Source organism: Muntiacus reevesi, chromosome 1 (genome assembly GCF_963930625.1).
Source record: "Muntiacus reevesi chromosome 1, mMunRee1.1, whole genome shotgun sequence".
NCBI lineage: Eukaryota > Metazoa > Chordata > Mammalia > Artiodactyla > Cervidae > Muntiacus > Muntiacus reevesi.
In genome coordinates, this window is record NC_089249.1 from 49,434,510 (window position 1) to 49,461,761 (window position 27,252).

At 49.5% G+C, this 27,252-nt stretch overlaps 1 protein-coding gene and 1 long non-coding RNA gene across 2 annotated transcripts in view; one reads left to right on the forward strand and one right to left on the reverse strand.

Moving 5' to 3' along the window:
• The window catches only part of CCND2 (cyclin D2), a 29,621-nt gene extending 26,096 nt beyond the window's left edge, over nucleotides 1–3,525 (reverse strand). Inside the window, exons 1-2 of the mRNA XM_065942634.1 lie at nucleotides 3,021–3,525; nucleotides 1,085–1,300 (exon numbers count right to left, since the gene is read on the reverse strand). Of these exons, the coding sequence (XP_065798706.1) occupies nucleotides 1,085–1,300; nucleotides 3,021–3,215 (411 nt within the window). The 5' untranslated portion in view covers nucleotides 3,216–3,525. The remainder of the gene's footprint in view (nucleotides 1–1,084; nucleotides 1,301–3,020) is intronic.
• LOC136173192 (uncharacterized) lies at nucleotides 2,206–27,252 on the forward strand. The gene is made up of 3 exons (XR_010664190.1): nucleotides 2,206–2,261; nucleotides 26,340–26,523; nucleotides 26,645–27,252. It is a non-coding gene; the product is annotated as an uncharacterized lncRNA (long non-coding RNA).

A 27,252-nucleotide genomic window follows, 5' to 3' on the forward strand; every position in this document is an offset into this window, starting at 1 on the left:
TGGGCCTCTCCGACCAAACCAGAAGCAGCTGAAATCTGGCAGCTGTTCAAAGGTGAGGTCATTCATGCCCCTCTGCATTCTCGGAGATTCCTCCCCGTCCTTGCACATGTCTGCCGCTAGGTGGCAGCACAGCCTCAGGGAGGAAGACCTCTCACAAAGAACTCAGTTCAGGCAGCCTGTCCCGGCCCTGGGGACTTCGGTGCAGGCCTGGCCAGCAGGGAGGGAGGTTGGAGGGGAGGAACAGGGGGGCTCCTCTTCCAAGGAGTTGGGAGATGGGTGTGCAGATCACTGAAGGTGGGCCTCTGGGGCCGCTCAACCAACGCCACGCTGCGGCTACATGGCCGTCTTAAGCGTGACGCTGCAGAGGCGAGGGGTACTGGCTGGGAGAAAGGTTTGCTGGCAGAAAACCAGAGCCCAGACAGGACCCCCATGTCTGTACAGAGGCTCCAGCCCCACCGGAGATGGGAATCCACGCCTCAGAATCCGCCCACAAAGGGCCAACCTTGACTCTGCTCAAAAGCCAGTGAGTTGGTGTTTAGTGAACAGTTGCTATATGCAGCTATGCTGGAGAGTCTGAGAGATTCCCTAGACCGTACCTTTGAACTCCTAGTTCTTCGGAGACACGTCACAACATGTCTGGATCAAGTGAGAGGTTGATGACTGTCTCAGAAGTCAGTGATTGAAAATTGGGAATTTAATTAAAATATTATCACTGTGTTCTATACCTCCGCTACACACACACACACACACACACACACACACACATTCTGCAAATGAGTGTCACCAACACACACACACACACACACACACACACACACATTCTGCAAATGAGTGTCACCAACCCAAACCTCTGTGAAGGATCTTATGCATGGGCGGAGCCTGAGTACTTTGTATATACAGCCCAGCACACAGTAGGAACACAAGAAGTCTCAATATAAACGGCAGAGCTCCTCGAAGGGTGGGCATTTCACAGATGGGTAATTTGGGGTCCTAAGGGTTTGTTCTGGGAGCGGTGGGTCAAGGCGGATTAGGCCAGGGCAGAGCAGAAAGGCAGGCGGGCAGGCAGGAAGGAGGCAGTCATTACCAGCAGCTCCTGAGGCTTGATGGAGTTGTCGGTGTAAATGCACAACTTCTCAGCGGTCAGCGGGATGGTCTCTTTGAGCTTGGACGCCAGGAACATGCACACGGCCCCCAGCAGCTGCAGATGGGTCTTCGGAGTTGGGACTCCGGCCAAGAAGCGGTCCAGGTAATTGATGGCGAGAGGAAAGACCTCCTCTTCGCACTTCTGCTCCTCACAGACCTACGACACGAGTGGGAAGGGGTCGGGGTGGGGGGAGACCATAATATCAGGAAAGGAGGAAGAAAGGGAAATCGCACAATCTAGGGAAATGACAAAAATATTGAATTTGGGGGGAGGGGTGGGGAGTAGAATAAGCGATAAGAATGAAGACAAGGAAATTGGGGGCAATCTCCATGGCCATCCGCGCGGGGGTCCTCCCCGGGAGCTTAAAATCTCAAAGGAGAGGGGGGTTAAGGACCCCGAAGCCGAGGGCGCAACAGCGCCGGCCCCGCGGCCCCCGTGGGCCGCTCACTACTCCGGGCGCTCGCACTCACTCACTCTCTTTTTTGGATTTCGTCATCTTTTCAAAAAATCAATAAAAATATTCTGGAGGCTCCGGGGGTCTCGTTCTTGGTCTCATTCGGATCCCCAGACCCTGCTCTATCATTCCCGACAATTGAAAAAATTGTCGGGAGGGGTCCTCGCGGCCCAGGCGCCGCATTTGGGGGGGTGGGTGGGGAGAGGTGGGGAAGCGGGGGGAGGGCGGAGGGAGCAAGCGCCGCGCAGCCTGGGCGGCCGGAGTCGGAGCAGGGGAGACGGGTTCAAAAAATAATTAAAAATCGAGGAAATATCCCAGAAAAGCCCTTTCTCCGTGAAAACCCCGCAGAGGACCCAGGCTTCCCGCAGCGGAGGTTTGGGGCGCCGGGAAGGTCTGGAGCGCGACCCCTGGGGCTTCGGATCCCGAGGGGAAACTTGCAGGGGAGAGCGCGGCGGCGGGAGTGTCCGGCCGCGGCCCACAAGGGCAGAGGCCGGGGACAGTGGCGAAGAGCTGGGGGACGCTCGAGGACGGGGAGCTGCCGGAGAGAGGCGCGGGGGGCTCCGGCCTTTCCTTCGGGGGGGGCCCCGCTATCCCCCCTGCACACACCTCCTCCCCCTCCCACCCCACCCAGATCTCCGCACCCAGGAAACTGAAGGCCGAACCGTAAGTAACCTTCACGAGGGGGCGGGGTGGGTGATGGGGGGGCGAGGGCGCCATCAGGAGTGGGGGGACCGGGGTCGTGGGGTGCGAGGGGGACTAGGCGACGCGTCCAGCCTCTCCACCCCCGAGTTTACAAAGCAACATGGCGAAACCACGGCAGGTCCGGAGCCGTGCAGACGTGGGCACACGGCAAGGGTTCGGAGCAAGGGGAAAGAAGTGCTTCTTCTGGGTTCCCCGAAAACACACGTTTCTTCAGTGTGACTTCCGGGGCTCCTGAATTCCCCGTTTCTCTGCTCCCTCCGCCCTCCCCCTCCCCCATTAAGTGCCAACGCGGAGTCCCGACCACATGCGGGGACCCGAGGCTGGGACCCATTTGCCCTGGCCTGGGGGCGGGGGCGCAGCTGATTTTTTAACTTCGGGGTTCACCCTCCTATTCTCTTCTTCAAGGCACCGAAAGCAGCCTCGGCTTAGCAAAAGGTCGCGGCGGGGGTGGGTGCCGGTGGGAAGAGGTGGCAGCCACATGCAGGCACACGCGCTCGGGATGCTCCCCAACCCCCCCGCCCTGGGACACCCTCGCTGCTCTCCCCCTCCCCCCGGGAATCTTGCACGCCCCGCAAGGAACCGAGAGGAAGCCACGCGTCTCGCCGAGGGCGCGGGGGTAAGCTCTGGCGCAGGAGTGGGGAGGCGGGCTCCCAAGGCTGCCCTCGCCCAGGTTCGGGGACCCGGCGCGGGGGCCGAGGGAGCGCCTGCCTGCAGCCCTACCTCCAACATCCAGGTGGCCACCATCCTGCGCATGTAGGGCTGAATGTCCTTCTGCACGCACTTGAAGTAGGAGCACTGGGGCAGGTAGCGCTCCTCGATGGTCAGCAAGTTCTGCAACACGCGGTCGTCGTGGAGCAGGTTGGCGTCCGGCACAGCCCTGCGGACCGGCTCCACCTCACCGCACAGCAGCTCCATGGCCAGCGGGCTACTCGCTCGCGCCCCTGCGATCTCCGGACTGGAAAAGTTGGGGGTTTTTGGGGGAGGGGGAGGGGAGAGGATTCCCCGTACCTCCTTCCTTTGGCTAAATAAGGGGTTGTTTTTTGGTGGGGGGGGAGAGAGTTAAGGGCAGAGAGAGAGAAGCCGGGGAAGAAGAAGAGTGAAAAGGGATAGGATGGGCAGTGGGAGAGGAGCGCCCCGGGGGCGGCTGACTCTCTCTGCCCTCCCCTTCAAACTTGTCTGCTCTCCCCAGCTCGCTCGGCTCTCTGCTCGCCGAGGCAGTGACGCAAACTGGCTGGGCAGTTACTTCTCCTCCCTCTCGCCTCACCCCCCTCTCCGGTTCCTCCTCCCCTTCCCTCCCCTCCCGAGCCTCCCCTCCTCCTTTCAGTCTCTCCCTCCTTTCCCCTCTTGTTATTAAGGAGAACAGCAGCTGGCCCGACCAAACTTCAAACGCGGTCCCCCGCGCCGCCCCCCACCCTCTCCCTTAGCTCTCCAAGGCCCTCTCCCTCCACCAAGCCAGGGGCCCAGGAGAGGGGAACCCACCAAAAAACAAAAAACCCCACCGATCCCTACTTATTCCCTGTAATTGCAGCACATTCTGTAGGTGCATCCCGCCAAAAATACGACCCTCCGACTCTGGCTTCCTCAAACATGATCGCCACACTCCAGCCCACGAATTTAAGATCCAGGAATGACGGGTGGGTGAGCTGAAGATGAGGTGGGCTCAGACGATTGAGAAATAAGATCCCTTATATGAGCCCGAAGGAGGGCGATTTTGGAAAACAGTTAACTTTGCATACCCAGAGGGAAAGGGTATGTATGGCCCTGAAATGTACGTTCTTGATCATTTTCAGCCGGTTTCCGAAACCCGATTCTAGGGACCGAATACATTACCCCCCCATCTCCACCCCATGCCACCGCCCTCCCCCCCCGCGAGATGTGTGGGGAGAGGAAGAAGGCGGAGGGGTGGGTGTTCGGAGGGAGGGGGCGCTTCTTCGACGTGGGAGAATGTGACCTAGGAGCAGAAACCCTCCCGTTCTTGGGGCGCCGCAGGCGCCACTGGGAGACACGGGGAGGCGCCCCGAGCCGCCGCAGGCCGGGGGCAGGGCTACCAGCGGTTCCGCCGCGGCCAGCGGCCACGCAGGAAAAACCCGCTTCCTCGCCCTGCATCTGCTGACAAGCCGCCCGAGGTGTCTGCGCCGAGCGTGGCCACACTGATACAGCTTTCTAGGAAATAGTCCGGGGGGGGGGGCGGGGAGGGGGGCGAGAGAGGGGGTAGGTTGGGCTCCCCGTCTCTCCCCCAGCGCAAACGACACCACCCCTTCGTTTCCTCCGAGGCCCAAGATCTCCCACCCCGGGTCCCTCGCCGGCACCCTCGCGGACCCTCCAGATTCACACTTCTATCGCAGCCAGGGCTTTCTCCCCGAGAGCTGGACTGCGGTGGAGACGCGGTCGGCTCCGACACGTGCTCCGACGCATCCTCTGGTCAAAGTCGCTTTGGGAGGGGATCCGGGGGCGTTTCCTCACCTCCTTCCTCCCGCCACCCCCCCCCCACCACCATGCTCTCTGTGATATTTCATTCCAAGGGGCAAAGGAACGGGCCCTGCGTCCTGGGTGCTGGCCGAGCTGGCACGTGCGGCGAGCGCCGCGTGGGTCGGGGCTCTCGCGACACCCCGAGGTCAGCCCAGCATCTCCCTCGCGGAGCAAGGAGGGTCTCAGAACCGGGGCACGGAGGGCGAGCGTGAGCGGGGGGGATTGCGGGATGGGTGAACCAGGCGAGCGGTTCCCCGAAAGGAGAGGGAGGTGGAAGGGAGCGCGGGGAGCGCGCAGAAAACCAGAGGTGCGAGCGATTAACTCCGGCCCCGGGGCCAGCCCCTTTCCACGAGGGTGGGGCGGAAGAGGGGGGTGGGTGGGTGGGTGGGTGGAGGGGGCTATCGCTTTAAAAGGGTGAGTAAGAGTTTGGGGCGCCGTCTCCCCTCCCTCTATTTGCATAGCCAATAGCTCTGGGTCTCCTGCTACTGCGCGCTGATTGTTACCGGGCAGATTACTTTTTTTTTTTTTTTTTTTTTTTTTTTTTTAGTAGGACGCGTTCCCCGCTACATCAAAAGGAAGCCAAGGAAGGGAGGGCGGAGGGAGAGCGGGGATGGGGCGGGCGGGGGCTGGGGAGAGGCCGGGGCGCCCGCGACCTTATCAATAGCCGCAGGAATTAGGATCCAATCGACTGTACGTAAAGAAAGGGGAGGGAAGGGGGCGGGCGAGGAGAATGTCTAATTGCGGTGGAAGCCATTAGCTTTCGGGAAGAAAAAAAAGCTCGCTGAAAAACCCAAGTTGCAAACTCAAAATGAAACAGCCCCGCGCGGCGGGTGACACCCGGGGCCCAGGAGCATGTTCCTCGGAAAAGACCGAGTCCCTCACAATCACCTATTGATTTCAGTCAACGTGGACTTCCCGACTCAGGCCTTGAGTCACTCCGGATAAATACGTTAACTTACATTTTAAGACCCCATAAAAGACCTACTCAAACTTCAGCTCAGCCACCTTTGAGCGGATCAAAGCAAGCCTGCAGGAGTAGGGGGTGGAAGGGGCTGGGGGGCAGAGGGGGGCGAGAGAGGTATTTTTAAAGTATAAATCTACCCCGACAGGCAAGGACAGAAGCCGGCCAGGGCCCCCAGCCTCTTGACATCACTTGATAACTAACCCAGCACGGTCTTTTCTCCACCTCCCTGCAGAGAAAGCATCCAGAGCTCGGGGTCCCCTGAAGAGGGGCAGCGGGGGGCGGGGAAGAGGCGGGTGGTCGTCCTCCGGGCCTCGCCCACCCTGGGGAGAAAGCCTGGGTGGCAGGGCCTCAAGTCTCCGGAGCGAGCCGAGGGGCCCCCTCGCCCCTTCCCTCCCCCCAACCCCAAACCCGTCTGGCTTTACTGAGAAATTCCGGCGGGGAGCGGGGCCGGGGGCGGGGGGCGGTTGTGAAGGGGAGGGGCGCAGGCGGGTGCCCCTCTCCCCGCCGCCCTCTCCGTCCACCCAGAGCCGCCAGTGCGGGCGCTCCCCGCGCGGCAGGCTCGCCCCTTCCAGTTCCCCGTTGACTTCCCCTTCCTATCACGGACTCTATCCGAACTGCAACCTCGCGGCGAATCCATCCCCCAGTGGTTCGGGCGCCGAGGCTCGGGGTGGGGCGTGCGAGGGTGCGGAGGTTGGCAGGAATGTCTCCGGGAGGCTTGGACTGGAAACTGAGTTTTCCCTTTTGGTCGCCACTCCGACCATGTGTTAAAAGCTTAATTTTGCTTGTTAAAAAGCACACCGTCTCGCACGCGGGAAAAGGCACGTTGCCTTCTGGGCAAACCTGCTCATTTTCTTTCAGTGTAGACGTAGGCTTAGAGGGGAAAGAAAAAAAAAACAAAAACCAAACTTGTGCTCTGGCTTTTAAGTCAAAACTGGTCACTGTTGGGGGCGGGGGGGGAAGAGAATGTTGGCTCTTCCTTATTCCTTTTCCATCCCTCGAGGGGGAAGAAAATTCCTACCCTTCGAAGGATCAGTGATAACCTTTAGCGAACGTCAGTTTTATTGGACTTTTATTCCCTCCCTGGCCGGCTCACCACCCCTCGCGTTGTGGAGTTTCGGTTGGAAAGTGTACAAAACCCTGTAGGTGTAGGATGTTTATAGGCACATTTCTGCAGGAGCCTGCAACGCTGAGCACACTCACGCCCCAGCTCACCTGGCGGACGCCGCCCAGCCAGGTGACCCCGCCGTCGACGGGAAGCTGCGTCCTCAGAGGGGCGCTCAGGCGGGGTGGGGGGAGGGTAGGGGAGCTCGGGCTCAGGCCCGCCCCCCACCCCTTACAGCCCCCACTAGAGCAGAGTTGTGTCGGGGTTTTCCCATTTAGGGACGGACAGGCAGTAAAAACCGAAAACCCGACGGTCGCTTGAAAGTAGATGGCCGAGGGTCCGAGTCCCGGCTCCGGGTGCCCGGGGTACCAGGGAGGAGCCGGACGGGGTGCAGAAGGAGCAGCTGGTGTGGGAGAGTGGGGGGGCGGGTAGCAGCAAGTTATAAAAATGTGCACGAGGAAGACCGACAGGTCAGGAACTGGAGCGCACGGGGGCAGAGGGTGAGTGGGTAGGGATGAGCCGTCGGGAGGCCCCCCCGCCCCGGCCAGGCCCAGGGACACCAGGTGTGAGGGCGCTTCCGGGACTTCGCACGGCTGCCCCCTGCCCGTGGCGGCCCCGGGGCGCCTGACCCTGCAGGGACAGAGTCGGGCGGGGGCCTGCGCTCTCCAGCCGCCCTGCCGGGGTCCGAGCTCGAACCCGGGCTGCGTGCCTGGGGCGGCAGATGTGACAGGCAGGGGTCTGGAACGCCTGCCATCCATTCGCCCACCTCACATCTTCCTCCTCTCCCTTGGAAAAAAAATAAAAAGTAAAGAGACCCGAACTTTCCCCCTCTTCCTGTCTGATTCAGCTGCTGGACACGCCTCACGCGGCCGAAAATAGCCCTGGAAATGTATTCGCTTTATAAAAAAAAAAAAAATGACTTTTCCACTAAGATTTGGGGCGGGGGGCGTCTGGCCCGCGGCGTCGGCGGGCCCGGCCTCCGGGAGGAAAGGGAACCGGCCGGCTCACTGCTTCGCCCTCCCCCGCCCCCGGCGCCCGGGAGGGGCCCGCTGGGCGGCGGAATCGCGCCTCCGCTGGAGGAGCCACCACGCGGCTTTTTCGCGGAATTTTGACGTCACCCACACGTGGGGGAAGGGGCTGGGAGAGAGAGAGGAAGCGGCGGGGGAGGGGGCGGGCGGCGGCGGCGGCGGCGTGGCCAGCACCTCGCGAGGGACGCTCCTGCCGCGCGCCCCCGGCCGCCGCGCTCGCTGGGACCCGCCGTGCGCGCCCGCCCGGAGCCGAGCGGCGACCGGCTCCCAGGCCTTCCCCACCCTCCCCCCCCCCGCCCCCGCATCTTCCACCCCGGGGAGAGGATTTTCAGCCTTTGGAAGCCGCGAGCTGCTTCTAGCTCCGCGAAAAGCTGATTTCTTTGGGTTGCGGTCCAGTTGCGCTCGTTGGCGACATCAGATTGGATATCGCGATTGCTGGTCGCGACGCGCCGCCACCCGGCTCTCCTCCGCCTCTCCAGTGATGGAGACGTGGGTGTGCTTTCTGTTCCCCGGCAGGGAGTTCGGCACATATTTTGACACCAGAAGTTTTTCACGCGTGACTTTTCCTCCCTGCTACCCCCACCCCCGTCACCCGCCCCATCCACTCCTTCAATACCGACTGGCTGATGCGCTGAAAATGACATGTGACGTCTGCATAGAAGCAGCTTGGGACGAACTTTACTGGGTTAGGAGCAAATCCATCTACAACTATCTACTTTTCAAGAGTTCACAAATCGGTTGTCAAACGTTTAGGGCGACTCCCCTCCCACCCACTGGGTACCCCCATGGTGTCCGAGCTCCGGGAGAACCTCCTAGACTCTCAGAGCTAAACACAGCAGTTGCAGAGTGAGCCCAAGTACCTTCCTTTCCCCTACATTTGGGCAAAGTCTTTTTAAAAATCTTTCCGTTTGAGGGGGGGGGGGGGGTTGATATCTGAACTATGCCATTCCTGAAACCCACGGTGACAATGCTGAGTTTCTGCTGAAATTTACAAGGAGTTTTGTGGGAATGTTTGGGAGAAAAATAGTCAAATGTGAACTAGCTTTTAACCTCAGTGAGGTATACAGACTGTTGCAGGAATCAGATGTAGATAGCTAGGGGTTTCTTAGAAAATGTGGATTGGAGGTGGAATTATTTGTTTCAAATGTAAAGGAGGAGCTTTCTGTGTGAATCAGACATGAAGTGTGGAACTGTTTCTTTTTGAAGATGTCAGACTTTGGTTATGAACCTTCTTCCTTCGTTTGAACACATTCCCTCTATTTTTAACTCATTATTTCTTTCTTTTTCGTTTAATGGTTGCTGATGTGACCCAAGAGACTTTGTTTTGTTTCTTCTGGGGGGAAAAAAAGAGTTAAAATGAATAAAAAATGTCAATACTTGCTGTTGAAGGTCAGTCTGAGTGAACTGTTTTTGAGTTCCTGGTTTTTGGTGCCTGATTTGATGGGCACTTGGTTTGTATGTACAAAGGTAGAAAAATAGAATAAATTATTGAAGAAAAAAAAAGGGAAGGAGTCAAAGAAGTGTTTTAAGAAACCAAAAAAGACAAATGTCGTTTAACTTTTACTTCTGCTTCACTTTAGACATTTAAGTTCTGGGAGATCAGAGTAAGCATTTTGTACATTTAAATCCTTAGTGAAATATCAAGACTACCCCTACCAGAAATTTTCTTGGAGCAATGGTCATTTTATTTTGTTTTATAAACACTTCAGTTTTGCCCAAGTTCAAACGTTCATTTGCCTTGAAAATATTCACTTTTCTAGTATGATTGAATATTCTTTTGATTTCGTGGCTTTATTTGGCTGTGTATTAGCTACAACCAAATTGAAGCAATTTAAAATACTTCTAACAAATAGTCCTTATTTCATATTTTATTTTTCAATTTTTAAACACAAGGATTGTCAGCATTTGTTAGTCTACTTTATAGCATAGTTGTACAACACCCTGAATTCACATTCTGCAAACTTAAAAAAAAAAAAACACTAATTAATATAAACCAAAGACATAGTTTTCTTGTTGAGGTTTTAGGTTTTATTGTTGTTCTTGTTTGGGGTTTTTTTCCCCTGGTGGCAAAATTCAGGAGGTAGATTGAATATTTTTCAAAAATTATTTTCTTGGTGGTCTTTTGTTGGCATTTCTAATTTGAAATGTGGAATAGAGCATGTTTTAAATTTTATAATCTTTGCACCTCTGGAGAGAGATGTTCTTTCTATTTGGGGATTGACTTGAAAGCAAGCAGTTTGCAGAAGTATGCTGGACAATCCCAGCTAGGATGGATTTACACTCCTACTTAAGTAAGGGCATTTGCTCTCATATGAACTTGAAACAAAGTCTGTGCCTATGCATTATATAAACAACTTTGAAAAGTACAAATTCAGAGGACACGGGTTCATGTGGAAGGTGCAATTAGAACAGAAAGTCCTAATTTATTTCTGCTGTTAGCCCTCTCCAATCACACTTCCATTGTGAGTCCATCAGCTATAAACCAAATAATTTTTTCTTTGTGACATACAGAGGTATGTCCTTTCAAGCCCTATTTAATAATGATGATGATAATAATCATAATAAATAGTAATAATCCACCTGTCTCTTTCTCTTTCAGTGAATGTGTGTGAGCCTGCACTTTATTTTTCTTTAAAAATTGTGAGCATGTTATAAAGAAATGGATCCCCAAATTAGGTTTTTTCACTGGGAAATAACAGCAAAAGCACTCGATTTTGTGCTTTTGAAAATAAAAAGTCACCAAAATTTAGTAGTCATGTTGCTTAAGAGAGGGTGGGGGAAAGGCATAGGATTAAAAATGAACAGGAAAAATCCTTTGCTTAATTTACAAATCCTTTCCTTCATCCTGCCCGGATATGTTTCCATTTTTGAGAGCAGCCAGGCAGTCCCTTAGGCAAATGCAAACTCAGGACCTAAAGTCTTTCCTGGTGTCAAGAAGATGTTCTAAAGTGAATGGTATGGGTTTACAGAAGGTTTCGGATAAAATGTCTTACATCTGGCATCTCACAGGCACCAATTATTTCAGGATAATGAAATACTATTTTAAAGAAATATTTTGAGGGAGAGGGAGTCTAGATCACGCATCACATGTGGGCAGGCCATTGTGTGTGGGGGGTCTTCCTAAAATCTATTAAACTCAAGAAATTTAGTTGTTTCACATAGCAGTCCATGAATTCCCTTTTGTACAATTTCAATAAGCTGGTGAATAGCCTTTTTTTTTCACCCCCTACTTCTGAACATATATTCTTGTTATGTTTCTCTCTTTTTTAAATAAAATGGCACACCTAATTATAAATTTCCCTAACAGAATATAGACTAGGGCTTCAATTTACTCGCCTTTGTATAAGGAGAGTTCAGATAATTACTCTTTGTAGTGTGATTACCAGCAATTTTATGTCATCTAGCAAATGATTTAAGTAAGTCGGTAATCGAACTCCAGTGAAATCTGCTACACTTGGGATGAAAACCATACTTTACCTTGAGAAATCAAGGTCTGACCCTCCATTTAGACACTTAAGACTTGACTTCTGCTGCCTGTATGTTTCACCCAGTGGAGCTCTTTCAGGTTTAAGAAACCTGGCTCTCTGCTGTAGATTAGATGCAGTCTTGCTTAGAAACAGGGGAACGGTCGATGGACCCTCATGACATTTTGGCCAGTCATAGAATATGCCTTCTGTGTCAGGGAGTCTGCAGTTGAAATTCTATATAGTATTCATCAAGGTTATTCATGCTGAGCGATCACATATGTGTTAAACTGATAACATCGCAGGTCTGTGCAGAAGTACAGCAGAGCATGTCGGAGGGCACGCTTCAGATTTGTAAGGTAGAATTTAAGTGGTTTTAATGAAGGAGTCAGATATGCAGAGGTTTCTGTGCTTAGGAAATTGCCTCTGGCTTTTGTGTTTTATTGTTTCATTTATTTGATACAAACTGAGTCCTTACCAGGTGTCAAACAATGTGCTAGAAGTCAGGGATGTGGTGGGTATGAAGACTGGACACTAAATGAATGTTTCGTAAGATTGGCAAGGAGGAAAAAGTATTGGATAATATAGTCCCTGTCCTTAACAAGCCCACTGTCTAGGGATCAAACCTGGGAAAGAATTAACATCCCATACTTGAATGCTTTAGGAAGGTAATAAAACCTAGAACAGAAGGCATAGAATGAGATGCTGTGTCTTACCCACCTTATGCTACCCACCTTAAGGCAGGGGCATGGAGATTTCTATTTTCTTTAAAATTCAGTCTACACAAGTAGTTATTCCTTGGACTGCATAGTGTTTTTAAATTATTTTTCTTAAGTTATTCATGAACTGTGTTCTTAATTTGATAATGATTTATTGGAACTTGTTGGTTGGTTATCTGGGTTCCACGTCTGGGGTTTGGTCAGTCCTTTTAAAGAACCCAGACTCCTTTCTTGGTCCATCAGTCTACAAGCAGTCCTTTTTTGGAGTAGCTGTTTTTCCCAGACCATCTGTTTCTCGTCTGAATGAGCCTTCCCTGCATCAGACAGAGTATTGATTAGCGTTTCACTCCTTTGGTTAGGGAAGTTGAGGTCAAAAGTGGATCATTTATTAATACTCATCCTGATTCATCCAGATGTTGAGAGAGCAGAGTGTAGACCTCTTATTGTGAGCTCAGATGTCTCCTAAAATACATAAAGGAAACATCTTGTCCTCGGCACCATGTTGGTGAGATGGCACCAGCCTAGAAGTCAGAATTCTCATCTTCTGGTTCTAAGGGGATAGCTTAAGTGCTTCCATTTCTGATGTTCCTTTCTCATCTACAAAATTAGCTAGCTGGAGTAAAGGATCATGAAGTTCCCTTTCAGCCCTAAATTTCTCAAGTTCCTGTGGCTTTATCATCATCATCATCAAAATAGGAATTATATCTAATAGCATCTATTATGTATTTTATGTTTAACATAAAAAAATCTTAAATTGTGAATTTGTGTGGATGTATTCTCACTCCCTATGTATCTGGGAGATATTAAGTCCTCATAGATTGAAATCTTTTATTTACTTTCTATTTCTTAAAGAAATATTTGTTTCTATTTATTTGGCTGTGCTGGGTCTTCGTTGCAGCACAAGAACTCTTAGTTTCAGCATGTGGGATCTAGTTCCCTGACCAGGGATTGAACCCAGGACCCTTAGCACTGGGAGTGCATTCTTAGCCACTGGACTTCCAGGGAAGTCCCTTGAAAGCTTTTAAATTCAGTACGTTACACAGGCGAACATGTGCTACGTGTTGTCAGCTGATGAAAAGACTACTTTCATTGTCCCAAGTCAACAGAAGATGGTAGCCTTTAAACTTCACGGAATGTAAAAATATATGGAATATAGGAGCGTTCTGGTGCTTATGAAAATTCCAGCACAAAACTTAAATTCACCTAGTGCTTACCTCCGCATCCCAAACACAGCCCCATCACAGCATATGTGGACATAGTGTTTCAACTGGATCCTCACTCACAGACCCTTCTTTAAGTAGCCTGACTAAGTGACGGCTCAGAGCCTTGTGGGCCTCTTTTCAGCAAGGCTTATTCCGAACTCCATGGAACTCCCAGGGCATCAAGTGACTCCTTGGGTTTCCAGCGTTGCAGTCTTTAGACTGGACATTCCTCCTTGTATCCTAACAGCTAAGAGTAAGCAAGGGGAGCTTTCTGCTCTGTCCCACTTTTCATTGCTTTGAACATGTGAGAAATGTCATTTGTTGAGCAAAATCCACTTAATGTAAATTATTTACCATATAAAATTATGTATATGTAGACTGTTTCCTTCTTTAAAGTGTGGCTCCTGGGGAACTTCCCCTGGCAGTCCAGTGATTAAGACTTTGTCTCTCAGTGCAGGGGTGCAGGTTCAATCCCTGGTTGGGGAGCTAAGATTCCATGTGCCTTGAGTCCAAAAAACCAAAACACAGAACAGAAACAATACTGTAAAAACTCAGTTAAGACCTGGTCTTAATTGACATGGTCCACAACAACAACAAAAGTCTTTCAAAAAAAAAGCCTGGCTGCTAAGAAGGAGAAATTAGTCCTGAAGCTGGCTAAGATTGAAGGCAAAAGGAGAAAAGGGCAGCAGAGGATGAGATGTCTAGAAAGCATCACTGACTCAATGGACGTGAGTGTGAACAAACTCCAGGAGACAGTGAAGGACAGGGAAGCCTGGATGCTGAAGCCCACAGGGTCGCAAAGAGTCGGACATGACTTAGCAACTGAGCAGCAACAGCAATAAGCAGTTACATCTGGGAGAGTTTCTGGACGGTTCTATATCATTTTAAGATTTATTTTTTAATTCACTAATTAATTTGGTTAACGGCCACAGAGCATGCAGGATCCTAGTTCCCCAACCAGGGATCAAACTCATGCCCCGTGCAGTAGAATCGCAGAGTTTCAACCACTGGACAGCCAGGGAAGCCCCCTGTAATTTTTTTAAACATGATGTATGGTGTCCTGGAGAAAGCACTAGACTTGGGGTTATGAGAGGTGAGGTCTAGTCCCCATAATATAGTGGGGTGTCTCTACCCACTATTTATACCACTATGGGTCAGTTACTCAGTGGCTTCTGCCAGCGTGGTTTAATCTCAAACAAGTCAATTCTAAACATCCTGTTACTTCATCCTCAGAGAGACATGAACTCAGAGATAATCCTCCAACCTTCATAATCTCCCAACTTGTGCAAGGGACAAAGGAGAACACATTTACACAATCATAGAAGTGAAGAGATCCTTACATATAAAATCCACTGTTTACCAAAGTGAGGTAGTTGGTACGTGGAGGAGCATTTTGTGTTTTAATGCTTTGAGGTTTATTTTAATGAGTAGCAGAAAAAACATGCAATGTATCGAACTCATAGCTACACAAATACTATAGATGGTATTTAAGTTTTAAAAAAGGATCCATTTTTTAAAAAATTATTTAAGTTGAAGCAGTGATAACATAGATACGGTTTTTAAAAATTTGGAAAGTTGTATGCAAATTATTAAAATTTAGGAAACACAGTCCAGTTCTTCCTTAGAAAACTAAGGGACAGCATCTCACTTAACATCTATAATCTCACAGCCAGTTGACGGTAGTCTAAGACTAAAATAGCACACTTCACTTCTGAAATTAAAGAAGCTAAATCTTTGGATTAACTTTTCCTTTAATGGCTTCTTTTCATTTAAACTATATCGTTACAATTTACCCATTCTGCTTGTTTCTTCTCTGAGTATTTTATTGTGACTCACAGATAGGTTCTGTTTTTTGAATGGTTTTAGATACTTCTTACTGTTCATTTCTGTTATAATGATTTTCCCTACTTTTAATTTTTAGGCTAGGTGCCTTGCTTTTTTTCCAGACCACCACTGCCTGCTACTTTTGCCTATCTAAGTAGGTTTCCCTTTTGTCCTGTCGCCCTTGCAAACTTATCTGCCTTTTTAAGGGTAGAGAAATGTCACTGTTTGACTTATCTATCAGTTTTCTGGAACAGCTTCTTTCTCAGGGCTTGTCATCATCTGACCTGTCTCAGAGCTTGCTCTCTGAACAAGCATATCCCCAGGGTGTTTGCCCAAAACAATCAGCGGTAATTGTTTAACATTTCAACTACCTGAGGTGGTGATACCCATTGGAGCTAACAAGAGGCTGACTGAGAAAAGTAAAAGGAAATGCTGGAAAATGTGCTGTCCATATGGGCTTTGAACAGTTCTGACATATTCTTGGGAATCTAGAAAGTCGCACCGCTTGTGCATGGCTTTTCACATACACAGGCGAGACTTGAGCAAGCCCTAATTACTCACCACCAGCCGACCTTGAGCCTCTGTGCAAACAGAAAGTGATAGTTAAGAGCTAAAAACTGTCTACCACTTGCTGAAGCCAGACTCTCCCCTCAACACACACTGGGTCTCTTGGTAAAGCTAAGAGACATTGGTTCAAGGCATTTGTTGGTAGGCTTATAATGCTTAAAGATGTAATGCGCATGACAATAATAGCACAAAAGAATGAGAGGGAACAGTGTTGTAACGGAGTAAATTTTTTGCAAACTATTGAAATTAAGTTGGTATTAACGCATTGTTTTAATTGTGGCCCCCAGGACATCTACAAAGAAAAAAAAACAAAAAACTTTTTTTAAAGGAAATGAAACAGGAGAATTTAAGTGTCACACTTAATAGTACTACTCAAGACAAAAGAGTCTATCAATGGAAAACAGAAGAACAAAAAAGACATAATACCTACAGAAAGCAAATAACAAAATGACAGATGTCCATTCTACCTTAGTAATTACATTAAGTATAAATGAACTAAACGGTCAAAGGAAGTGGTTGGCAGAATAAAAGAAAACATGATCTAACTCTATACCATCTGCAAGAGACACACTTTAGAGTAAAAGACATAAATTTAAAGCACAAAGATGAAAAATATGTATCATGCATGCAAACACTAACCAAAAGAGAGCTAACGTGGCTATGCCAACACCAGACAAAATAGACTTTAAGACAAGAGCTTCTACTAGAGACAAAAAGAGCAGTTGATAAAACGGTTAATTCATCGGGAAGATTTAATAATTACACACATTACGTGGCCCTAATAAATGAGCCCGCAAATATATGAACGTAATCTCGTTTTGTATCGAGCAGGAGTCTGTCCCTGTTGCTTTTACTCTGGGTGCTTATTTCTGCCTCTGGAGCCTCACAATGTACGTCTAACCCCTGTGTGACTAGAGAGTTGTCCAGATATCTAAAGCCCACTCTCGTGTCTTTTCTCCCTTTCAATTTTTGTGTGACCTTTGCCTTATACCATTTTCCCCTTGAACTCAATTAATGTTCTTTTACAAAGAAATCCATTGCAATGTGAACAGCAGAACCTACTTCCCTAAAATTTCAGAGTTGAAAGGAAACTCAGTTTACTTTTTCCCTAAATCTCTAATTTGATAGATGAGTGAACTGGGGTTCAACTGGCAGGATCACTGAGCTGATTAAGGGCAGATCAACATCCATAATCTTGGTTTCCAAACTCCTTGTCTGGTACTTGTCCCTACATTTTCTTTCTATGATAGCTTCCCCCCACTTTGGGTACTAAGGAGGGTTGCTGGCTTTGGGTGAAAGAAACTAACCCCGCTCTTTTAGCAGTACCTGGCATCCTTCGTCTTGAATTTGCCATGGAAGGCAAAAGCTAAGCGTAATGGAAGGCACTGCATTGGGCATTAAGAGATATGGATTCTCATCTTTTTGGGTCACTGACCGATTTCTGATACCTCGGATAAGTCACTTCAAAAAATAATGAGAAATACTGTTAATATCTATTGAGCACCTACTGTTTACCAGGCCCTGCGTTAGGCAGTTTGCCTGCAAGCCTCACTGTGTGTTCTGATGTGTTTCTTCCTCAGCTATAAGATAATCGGATTGTACCAAATGTTGTCTGTTGTCCCATCAAGGCCCAGAATTGTGTGACTGTAAGGAGCTATCTATTAGAATATTCTTATAGCTCCTGAGGGTTCATCTTTATCCCCTTCCTTCCTATTCCCTGCTTTCCTGATGGCTCAGACTGTAAAGAATCTGCCTGCAATGCGGGAGACCTTGGTTCAAAGCCTGGATTGGGAAGATCCCCTGGAGAAGGAAATGGCTACCCACTTCAGTATTCTCGCCTGGGAAATGCCATGGAGAGAGGAGCCTGGTGGGCTCTAGTCCATGGGATCTGAAAGAGTTGGACAAACCTGAGCAGCTCACACTTTCTCTTTCCTATTTCCTAGCTGGCAGTGGTGGGGTTGCTCTAGAATAATTGCTTTAGACTTGTCTCTACAGCAAGCCCATGAGTTGTGACATCGTACTTTGCCCTCCCAAGAGACTTTCCATTTTACGATTTGGCTGGACTCTTACTGGTTCCTTTCTGGGTTTCCGGGACTGTATTCTTTGTTTTCTTCTTCTTCTTTTTTTTTTTAAATTTATTTATGCACTTATTTTTGGCTGTGCTGGGTCTTCGTTGCTGTGTGTGGGTTTTCTCTAGTTGTGCTGAGCAGGGGCTACCCTGGCTGCGGTGCGTGGTCCTCTGCTGTGGTTTCTCCTGTTGCGGAGCGGTCTCTAGGGCACGTGGGCTTCAGTAGCTGTGGCTTATGGCCTTAGCTGCCTCGCAGCGTGTGGAATCTTCCCAAACCAGGGATCAAACCATGTCCCTTGCATTGGCAGGCAGATTCTTAACCACTGCACCACCAAGGACGTCCTTCTTCTCTCTTGAGCTTCTCCCCATGGGTCTTTGATTCACCTGTAGGCTCAGAGAGTCAAGAGCAAAGTGTTAGTCGCTCAGTCACCTCCGACTCTTTGCAACCTCATGGACTGTACCCACCAGGCTCCTCTGCCCGTGGGATTCTCCAGGCAAGAATACTGGAGTGGGTTGCCATTCCCTTCTCCAGGGGATCTTCAGAGGAGTCAAATAATTTTTAAAAGTTCACTCAGCTTGTATATAGATGGCAGACAGCAGCTGTCTGACTGCACTGCCTCTGTTACTCCTGGTATAACATGATTCTTATCTCTGAAAGTTCACTGGTTCTGATTTTCCCACCCTTGCTGCAGACCTAGCTCAAGCCCTGCCTTCTCCACCATCTGAGCCTAGCCAGCAGTCGTTCGTCTCAGTTTACCCAACCAGTGTTGTCTGCAGTGCCCATCAGGCCCCACCCTGGGGCTTGTGTCTTGGGAGACTCTAGGGCTTAGTGGTTATGAATGTGGGGCCTGGAGTCAGAAAGCCAAAGTAGGAATCCTGGCACTACTGCTTCTTAGCTGTGCAATCTTGAGAAAATTACTTAACCTCTCTGGGCTGGGTTTCTGCCACTATAAACTAGAGAGGCTACTAGTACTTACCTCCTAGGGTTGTTGTAAAGATAAATGTGAATCGATTCCATCACCCGATCTAGGGGTAATCCCTGATTGGCCCAAGTCGATTGACATAATCCCATCCTTCTTGCCAGAGAGATTGAGTTGCCCTTGGGTATGTGAACTTGACTAGGCCAGCGCAACCTATGGGACTGCAGTTTGACAACATGGTCTCAGATGTGAGGTCTAGAATTGCTAGAGTTTTTTTTTTTAACTATCAGGAAGCCAGCCTGAGGACAAAACTGACACAGGGAGCAGGGCAGAACTGAGAAAAACCAAAGAGAGATAGAGCTAGAAATCTGATCAAGCATCTCCTGAAGTCCTTCCAACCTTGGAATTTTCCATTGCTTGAGTCAATTAGAAAATTCGGTATTTCAGCTACTTTGGGAGGTTTATTTTATCATTTGCAACTGAAAATATCCTAATCCATTCTTGCTTGTTGTTGTTGAGTCGCTAAGTCGTGTCCGACTCTTTGTGGTCCCACGGACTGCACCACACCAGGCTCCTCTGGCCTCCACTGTCTCCCGGACACTCATGTCCACCGAGTCAGTTATGCTAACAATCTCATCCTCATTATTATTGCCTTCCCATGTATATCCAATGTCTTGTTATTAGATTGAGATGTCCCCTGGAGCAGAGACTGACTTGCTCAGCTCTCTGTTGCCGCACCCCCTAGCACGGTTCTGTCACACATCATCTGTGCTTCATGCCACAATCCTCACCGCCCCTGGGTATCTCTGGACTTAGTATCTTCAAGGCAGAGAGAGAAGACGGCCAGAGACCCAGGTAGGCTGGTCCCCTGCTGGTTCTTCATCGTCTTACTGTGCTAAGATAATAGGAAAGTAAAATGCCTCATAGATCAGCTAAATCTTATTGAGAACAAGACATTGAACAGAGAATCATCTTTTCTTGTTTTTTCTCGGTTACCGATGGTTACTATTACCATGTCCTGTTGTTACAGATGAGAAACAGAGGCTTACAGAGTTTATTCAGCTTGTGTTGGACACGCAGCTTCTACATACAGTAATTTAGGGACCTGCACCCAAATGACTACATCCTTATCTCTAAGTTCTCCCTCTACGTTACAGAAAATGAAACTAGCAGTCACAGTCGGTGCTTTATGGGTGTGGCTTACCAGGAGAGATGATGGAGAGCTCCATCATTGGACCCCTGCTAAAAATTCGGCGTTGGATTGACATCAAGAGATTAGTAAATAGGCACCTCCCTGGTGGTCCAGTGGTTAAGACTCCATGCTTCCAATGCAGGGACGTGGGCTTGCTCCCTGGTTGAGGAAGATCCCATGTGCCATGTGGCATACCCAAAAAGTAAAAAACAAAACGAAGCAACAACAAGCAAAACCACTAAAAACTTAAAAAAGATTAGTAAATAAAGCTACATCCACTTCAAATAAATATTTAGGTATGTATAATTCATTTTTAAATGCTATCTCATTTTCCCAACATTTTAAGATCATCCAACACCTTCCCAATCAGAGCAGAGAGATATTTACTTCTCATTTTTCTTTTTCCGAGCATTGGAATTGTGAAAACCCTAACTAGGATCATGCCAAACATATTGTCCCACAGCTTTATTTTTTTCAGTGAACAGTTGATATAGATCTGCTTCATTCATTGTAAGTGCAGAAGGTTTTTTAATAGTCGCTCAGTCATGCCCAACTGTTTGCAACACCATGGACTGTAGCCCTCCAGGCTCCTCTGTCCAAGGGATTTTCCAGGCAAGAGTACTGGAATGGGTTGCCATTCTCTTCTGTAGGGGGATCTTCTCAACCCAGGGATCAAACCCGGGTCTCTTGCATTGACAGTTAGAATGTATCATAATTTAGCCACTTCCTATAATTAATGGAGGTGTGGGCAGCCTCCCCCACCACTTTTTTTTTGCTTTTATAAATGATGTGCCATCATTGTACTTTGTTTCTTTGTGCATTTAAGTGTCCATGGGAGGAGAAAAGTCTAAGACCTTAATGCTTGCTGCAACCTCAGAAGTAGTCCAAGATAGAAAATGAACACCTTGAGATCCCGATCTTCAGCAACCTCACAGTCTATAGAGAGCAAATGTATTCACACATGGCTTTCCCTTTAATATAAGAGCAAGATAGATAGGAATCCCCTCAGTGTTACAGGAGCACAGGAAGAAGGAGACTGAGGGGCTCTGTTGAGTGGATAGCCAGGAAGGCTGCGTGGAGGAGGTGGCATTTGAGTGCAGTTGCGGAGGATGGGAAGGCTCTGATGCTTGGACTGCCCATCTTCCTATCGTGGCCTGGCAATGTGCCTGTCATTTGGTTGGCCTCTTTTTTGGTTGGATGATGAGGGTGAAGATGGAAGGGGAGTATGCTCTGAGCAAAGGAGACACAGCCCCAGATCTAAAGTGACGAGGTGTCCCATTTCTCAGAGGGCCAAGAACTAGCTGCTGTGGCCAGAGCGAGCACAGGCCACTCTGAACAGCATGGGGATAGAAGGCTGTTGCGGGGGCTTGGGGGGTGACTAAGAGACACCCAGGAGGCATTTTGATTTGTCTGGAAAATGATTTTTCTTTACGATGCATGCTGCAGGTGGGGCAGAAAGAGTAAGGACAGAGCAGACAGCTCTCTGATGGGACGATGGGAGCCAGACAAATGGGTCAACGTTCTTTATAAGTGACCCGGAGCTCCAGGGTTTCCTGAGTCTGTTACTGTGATGCCTCTCTGCTTCACTCTGTGTCTCTGCTTTGAATTCAAGTGAAATCACCATGTGGAAGACAAACTGCAAAGTTTTAGGGGAAAAAAAACCCACCGACTTTCAGCTGCTGCTGGGTCTGTATCCTTAAAAATTCCCTCCGTGCTCCATGAATTTCAACATGTAGTTTATCTCTTTTGTTCCGTAAAACACGAGATGCGACTTTAATGGCCTAACCCCAAAAAGATAACCCGACAGCCATCAAACGTTCAGCAGCATTCCAAATAACCTTTTGCTGCAGCCTGCCTTCTACGGGGCCATGTGGATGTCAGACGCACACAACCGGAGTCACGCTGACATAGCTGGCATGCCTGGACCGCAGTGGAATCTCGGGGGTACCAATCACAGGGCAGAGAGAAGCCATTGGCCAGAGGAAACAATGCCAGCATGTTCACATCTCTGCAGAAGGAGCGGTGTTGATGGTGACGGGATTGACAATTGCAGCCAGAGGGGGACCATGACCCCGAAGCAGGATGGACACACACGTCAGTGGTGCTGGCATGAGGCAGAAGCATTCCGGGGCTCAGGTCATGGCCGCATCCTGCTTCTCCTGATCCCCAACCAGAACAATTAAGAAGACAGCAGATACTCCCTAAAAATACTTCCTGCCTAGAATGCCCTTCCCTCTTCAGGAGTCTGAGAAATTCAGAATGGATAATAATGACCCAAATTCATTCAGCGCTTACATCTACCAGACAGTGTGTTGGGCATTTAACAAATAATTCGTTTACTTCTCTTTACTCCGTGGTTGGTAGAGTCTGCCTGCAATGCAGGAGACACAAAAGACAGGTTCGATCCCTGGGTTGGAAAGGTCCCCTGGAGGAGGAAATGACAACCCACTCCAGTATCCTTGCCTGGAAAATTCCATGGACAGAGGAGCCTGGCAGGCTGCAGTCCATCTGGTCACAAAGAGATACAACTGAATGAATGAGCATGCGCTCAATGGTGAAGGGGTATGTGTGTGTGTGTGTTGTGTCCAACTCTTTGCAACACCATGGACTATTTTCTCCCAGGTTCTTCTGTCCATCAAATTCTCCAGGCAGAATTACTGGAGTGGGTTGCCATTCCCTTCTCCGCGGGATCTTCCCTATGCAGGGATCGAACCCTGGTCTCCTGCATTGCAGGCAGATTCTTTACCTTCTAAGCCACCAGGGGTTGTACTTTGCACAATTCCCACTTTAGGAAGGAGGAAACTGAGGCTAGGAAGGAGTAAGAAATTTACCCAAATTCCATAACCAGTAACTGGCAGAACTGTGGACTTGAGCCAGTCTTTCAAAAGCCCAAGCTCCTGACCCTGGCACTCAAAGCCATGTGGCAAGTCCACCCAATCTGTGGCACCCATGCATTCGCCCCCTCCGATGGAATAGGTCTGTGTGTTTGTCGGGTGGAGAAAAGTCCTTCAAGGGATTCTTTTTCCTCCCCTGGTTTCCTGGGGGGCAAGCAGGCATGCTTCAATATGCTGTTCATTGAATCCTGGTCTATTTCGGGACCCCTGGCTCAGCCTGGCAAGGGGTGCCCTGGACGGGGGCCACTTCTGGGGTGAGGGGTGAGTTGCAGACATTTTATATCTCTCTTGAGTTTGGTCATCACTCTTCTATCCAGACTTGATCAGCCTTTCTTTTTTTCTTCCTTTCAAGATTCTCCTTCTTGGGACTTCCCTGGCAGTCCAGTGGTTAAGACTTCACCATCCAGTGCAGGGGTGCGAGTTTGATCCCTGGTCGGGAGGCTAAGATCCCACATGCCTCGGGGCCAAAAAACCAAAACATAAGTCAGAAGCAATATTGTAACACAGCCAACAAAAACTTTAGAAATGGTCCATATGAGAAACACTGAAAGGAAAAAGGTTCTTCTTCTTCTTTTTTTTAATGCTATATAAGCTCTAAGTGACTTACTACATGTCAATTACGGTGCTACCTCACTAACACAGACCAATTAGCAGGCAGCATCTCCTATGGTCGTCCAACACTTTAGGGAAGTAGGTGCTATGATTATTCCTACTGTAAGAAGATGAAGAAACTGGGGCTCAGAGAGGTTAAATGATGTCTCCGGGACGCCTGATGCAGTCTCCCACCCTCTTAACCACCATCCCAACCAGACCCTACACTAACAGGGCCCTCACTCTGCACAAGGCACCGTTCAATACTTCTTTTATACCAACTCCTCCAGCTCTCACAACACCACCGTGTAGGGGCACTGTTATCCCCTTTTAACAGATGGGGAAACCGAGGCTCGGAACACGCACGTCACTCACCCAGCCTCACCCTGCTGGTGAGTGGCGGGGTGTGTGCTTCACTCCTGACGTCTTGTGATGCAATAGGAAAATGTTCCTCCGTTTGGGTTTTATTTCTCCCTGGAAATCTCCTGCGAGGGAGGGTCCGGGGGAGGATGCCAGGGTTCTGAGAATAGAGTCTCTGAGCTGAGCCGGGACGGGGTGCCAGGGACAGCCGCGTTTCTGCAGCTCCGGAGATGGTGAGGGCGGAGGGGAGGGTGATGAGACAGCAGCCACAAGCCTGGGGTTGGGCCAGAGAGGGCCCCAGAACCCACTGGCGGGTTGGCGCCCCCGAGCTGGGCTGAGCGCCAAGTGTGGCTTCGAGGGGACCGGACGACATGGTCCTCGGGAGACGAGAAAGCCGGCGGGGGTGGGCTGGCATGACCTCAGCCCTCAGATCTGAGAAGGGCTGTTCTGTGGGCGAGGGGATGTAGGAAGCGGCTCTCCCGAGAGCCAGGCAAGAAAAAGTAGGTTTCTGTTCGGGCAGCAGCAGTGGGATTTCAGGGAGAAAGAGAGCCATCCCCGACAGGGTACAATGCCTGACCGTGACAAAGGGTGGCCGTAGGACCTCGCCCAGCGAAGGGGTCTCTAGACAGAGGAGATGGGCCACCGCAAAGCTGGCCTCTTCACTGTCTCTGCCCCTAACCTTCTGAAATCCCACCATTCTTTAAAGCCTTGGTTCCATGGCCGCCTCCTCCAAGAAGCCCTTCCTGACTGACCAGCGCCCGCACACATAGAATTCACAGTTCTGTTCTGAGGGTACAAAGCCTAGGTTCTCTGAGGTCCAGGCCAGTCCACACTCCTTGAGGGCAGGAGTCTCCAGAGGGCTGGGGTTCAGACTGGGTGATAAAAGCCTCAGACACTCTGGAAGCCAGCCCAGTCAGTCCAGGGACCTGTCTCCCCAGTAACCCCATTCTTATGGCAAACATACCCTCCCTAGCGTCCATCTGGCCTTGGGCGTTGGAGGGCTTGCTGGTGCGATGTGTCCTGGCCGTAGCAGCTTCTTGCACTAATGCACCTCTCAGGTGTTCACAAGACACTTACAGAACACTTGGCATGCACCAGGCACTGTTTCCAGGCATTAGCTGATTTAATCCTCCCAACAACCCTATAAGTCTGTGTTACTGTTATTGCTGCGTTACATAGTAGGGACTGGAGGCCCCGCTCCTCGGCGGCTAAGGACCCAACTGGTACTGGGTGGACCACAGTGTTGAAACCCCGGGCAGGCGTCAGAGTCTGGGATTTGTCTCTGTCTTGTTCTCAATAAGACATTGGCAAGGACGTTCTTGTTCCTTTGTACCTCCTGTAGCCCTTAGCAATGTCCCTACAGAGTAGTTGCTTAAGAAATATTGGCTTACTGATTGTTCAAAGGCTCTTCTAGCCTGCTTTTCCAGTGATCTGTGAGTTCGGGTGCTTTTTTCTGGCCATGCTGTGTGATTTGTGCTCTTAGCAGTATAGCCTGGAGTCCTAACCACTGAACCACCAAGAAATTCCTGAGTTCAGGTGCTTTTGAAAGGACAAAATAGTAGTGAGTCCTTGCTGGACAAAAACCAGGTACTCCTTGGGAGAAGTGAGAGGTTTCCAGGCATTTCATTCCAAGTCTTCAGGTTAACTGTGACACTTATATATATATTTGGTCTTTGTCCCCAATTCCCACTTCCTTACTTCCTAGGAGTTTCCCGAGCGACAGGAGTGTCTTTTGTTCTCATGAGGCCACTCTCAGAGGTGGGGGGACAGTCCCTAGAGAGTTTCAGGATGGGACTAGTCACGAAAGAGACCAAGGTTAGAGGGTTGGAACTTTGGGTCCCATCCCTCCTCCTCCTGACGGGGGAGGAGGCTGAGGATTGAGTTCATCACCCATGGCCGATGACTTAACCAACCACGCCTGGGAAGGCAATGCAACCCAGCTCCACGGGGACAGAAGGTTCCATGCTTGGGACCTTTCCAGACCGCACCCTCTGTACGTCTTCATCTGGTTGTCTGTTTGAATCCTTTATAATATCCTTTATGTGCGTGCTAAGTCGCTCCGGGGGTGTCCGACTCTTTGCAACACCACAGCTCCTCTATCCATGGGGTTCTACAGGCAGGAATTCTAGAGTGGGTTGCCATACCCTCCTCCAGGAGATCTTCCCCACTCAGGGATCAAACCCAAGTCTCTTAAATCTCCTGCACTGGCAGGTGGGTTCTTTACCACTAGTGCCACCTGGGAAGTCCGGAATTGTTCATTAATAAACCAGTAATTGTATGTAAATTGTCCCAGAGCTCTGTGAGCTGCTCTAGGAACGATCAAACCCCAGGAGGAGGCTGTGGGAACCCCTGAATTTATGGCCAGTTGGTCAGGAGTCCAGGGGGCATCCCATCTGAGCTGGGCAAGTCTTGTTGGCTGAGCTCGTCACCTCAGGGTCTATGCTAAGACCCTGTGGTCAACTGTCAGAACCAAATTGACTTGTCGGACCCTCAGTTGGCGTCAGGAGAGTTGGTTGGCGTGGGGATAAAGCCCATATATTTGGGGTCACACGTACAGTGAATGAATGCAGTCCATTGTGCCAGAGAAAAATGGGAAGACAGCCCACATCAGTTGGTTGATAGACTCAGCCAAACCAGAACACTGGGTTAACTGCTCTCCTGTCCTCCACTTGTAGGAGGATATATGATGAAGCTGGCTCCTGAGGATTGATGTTGAACATTCACCTTCCAGAAGATGCCTGGCAGACTGGACTTGATCTCTACCCGCTCTGCCTACAATCTCCAGTCCGGGACAGTCAGACCTGATGCTCGGCGGTGACCTGAAACCAGAAGAAACCTCTCGCCAAGCTCACCAAGAAGGTAATATTTGTTCCTCCGTGGTGGTTAAGCTAGGAAAGCAGACGCCTGGCTTTGAGTGGTTTTTTTTTTTTTTTTTTGTAATGAGATTTGAAACCTAAAGGATTTTTTTTTTTTTTTTCAGACTATCCTTAAGCTCTTAGAAATGGAGTTTGGAAGAACTTCTCCAGACTCTGTAGGTGTTGGTCAATGGACCTTAACAAACAGATGGAAAAGCCAGGAAGAAATTGAAGCAGAAGGGACACCTTCACCAAAATATTTGTTATACTGACCCAGACAATTTCCCGAGGTGATTCTTTAAATTGAGAGCATTTCGGATACATTGTAAATGACTTCGTTCACTTGAAAGTGAGATTTGTGTGTTCCATTCAGAGAACCTGGTGAAGTGTAATTGATTTTGAAATCCTCGAAGATCGTATCATGTTCAAGCTGAAAGGAGCATTTCGGTCTCATCGTCCCCCTTTACCGGAGAAATGCCACAGCAACCTGGAGATATGAAGGGATGGTGGCAGCACAAAGCTTTATCCACTGCAGGCCGTCCAGTTTCCAGCCTCCTCCCAAAACTGGGCACCTTCTTTGCATCCCAGCTACCTGACTGTCCTGGTTAGGACTCTCTACATGGTCCTCAGCTGCCCTCATGGATGCTTAATCATTGATACCCTTCTGGATTTTTTTTTTTTTTTTGGTATTGTTTTTATGGAAAGTTTTCAGACATAAAGGTAGAGAATACAA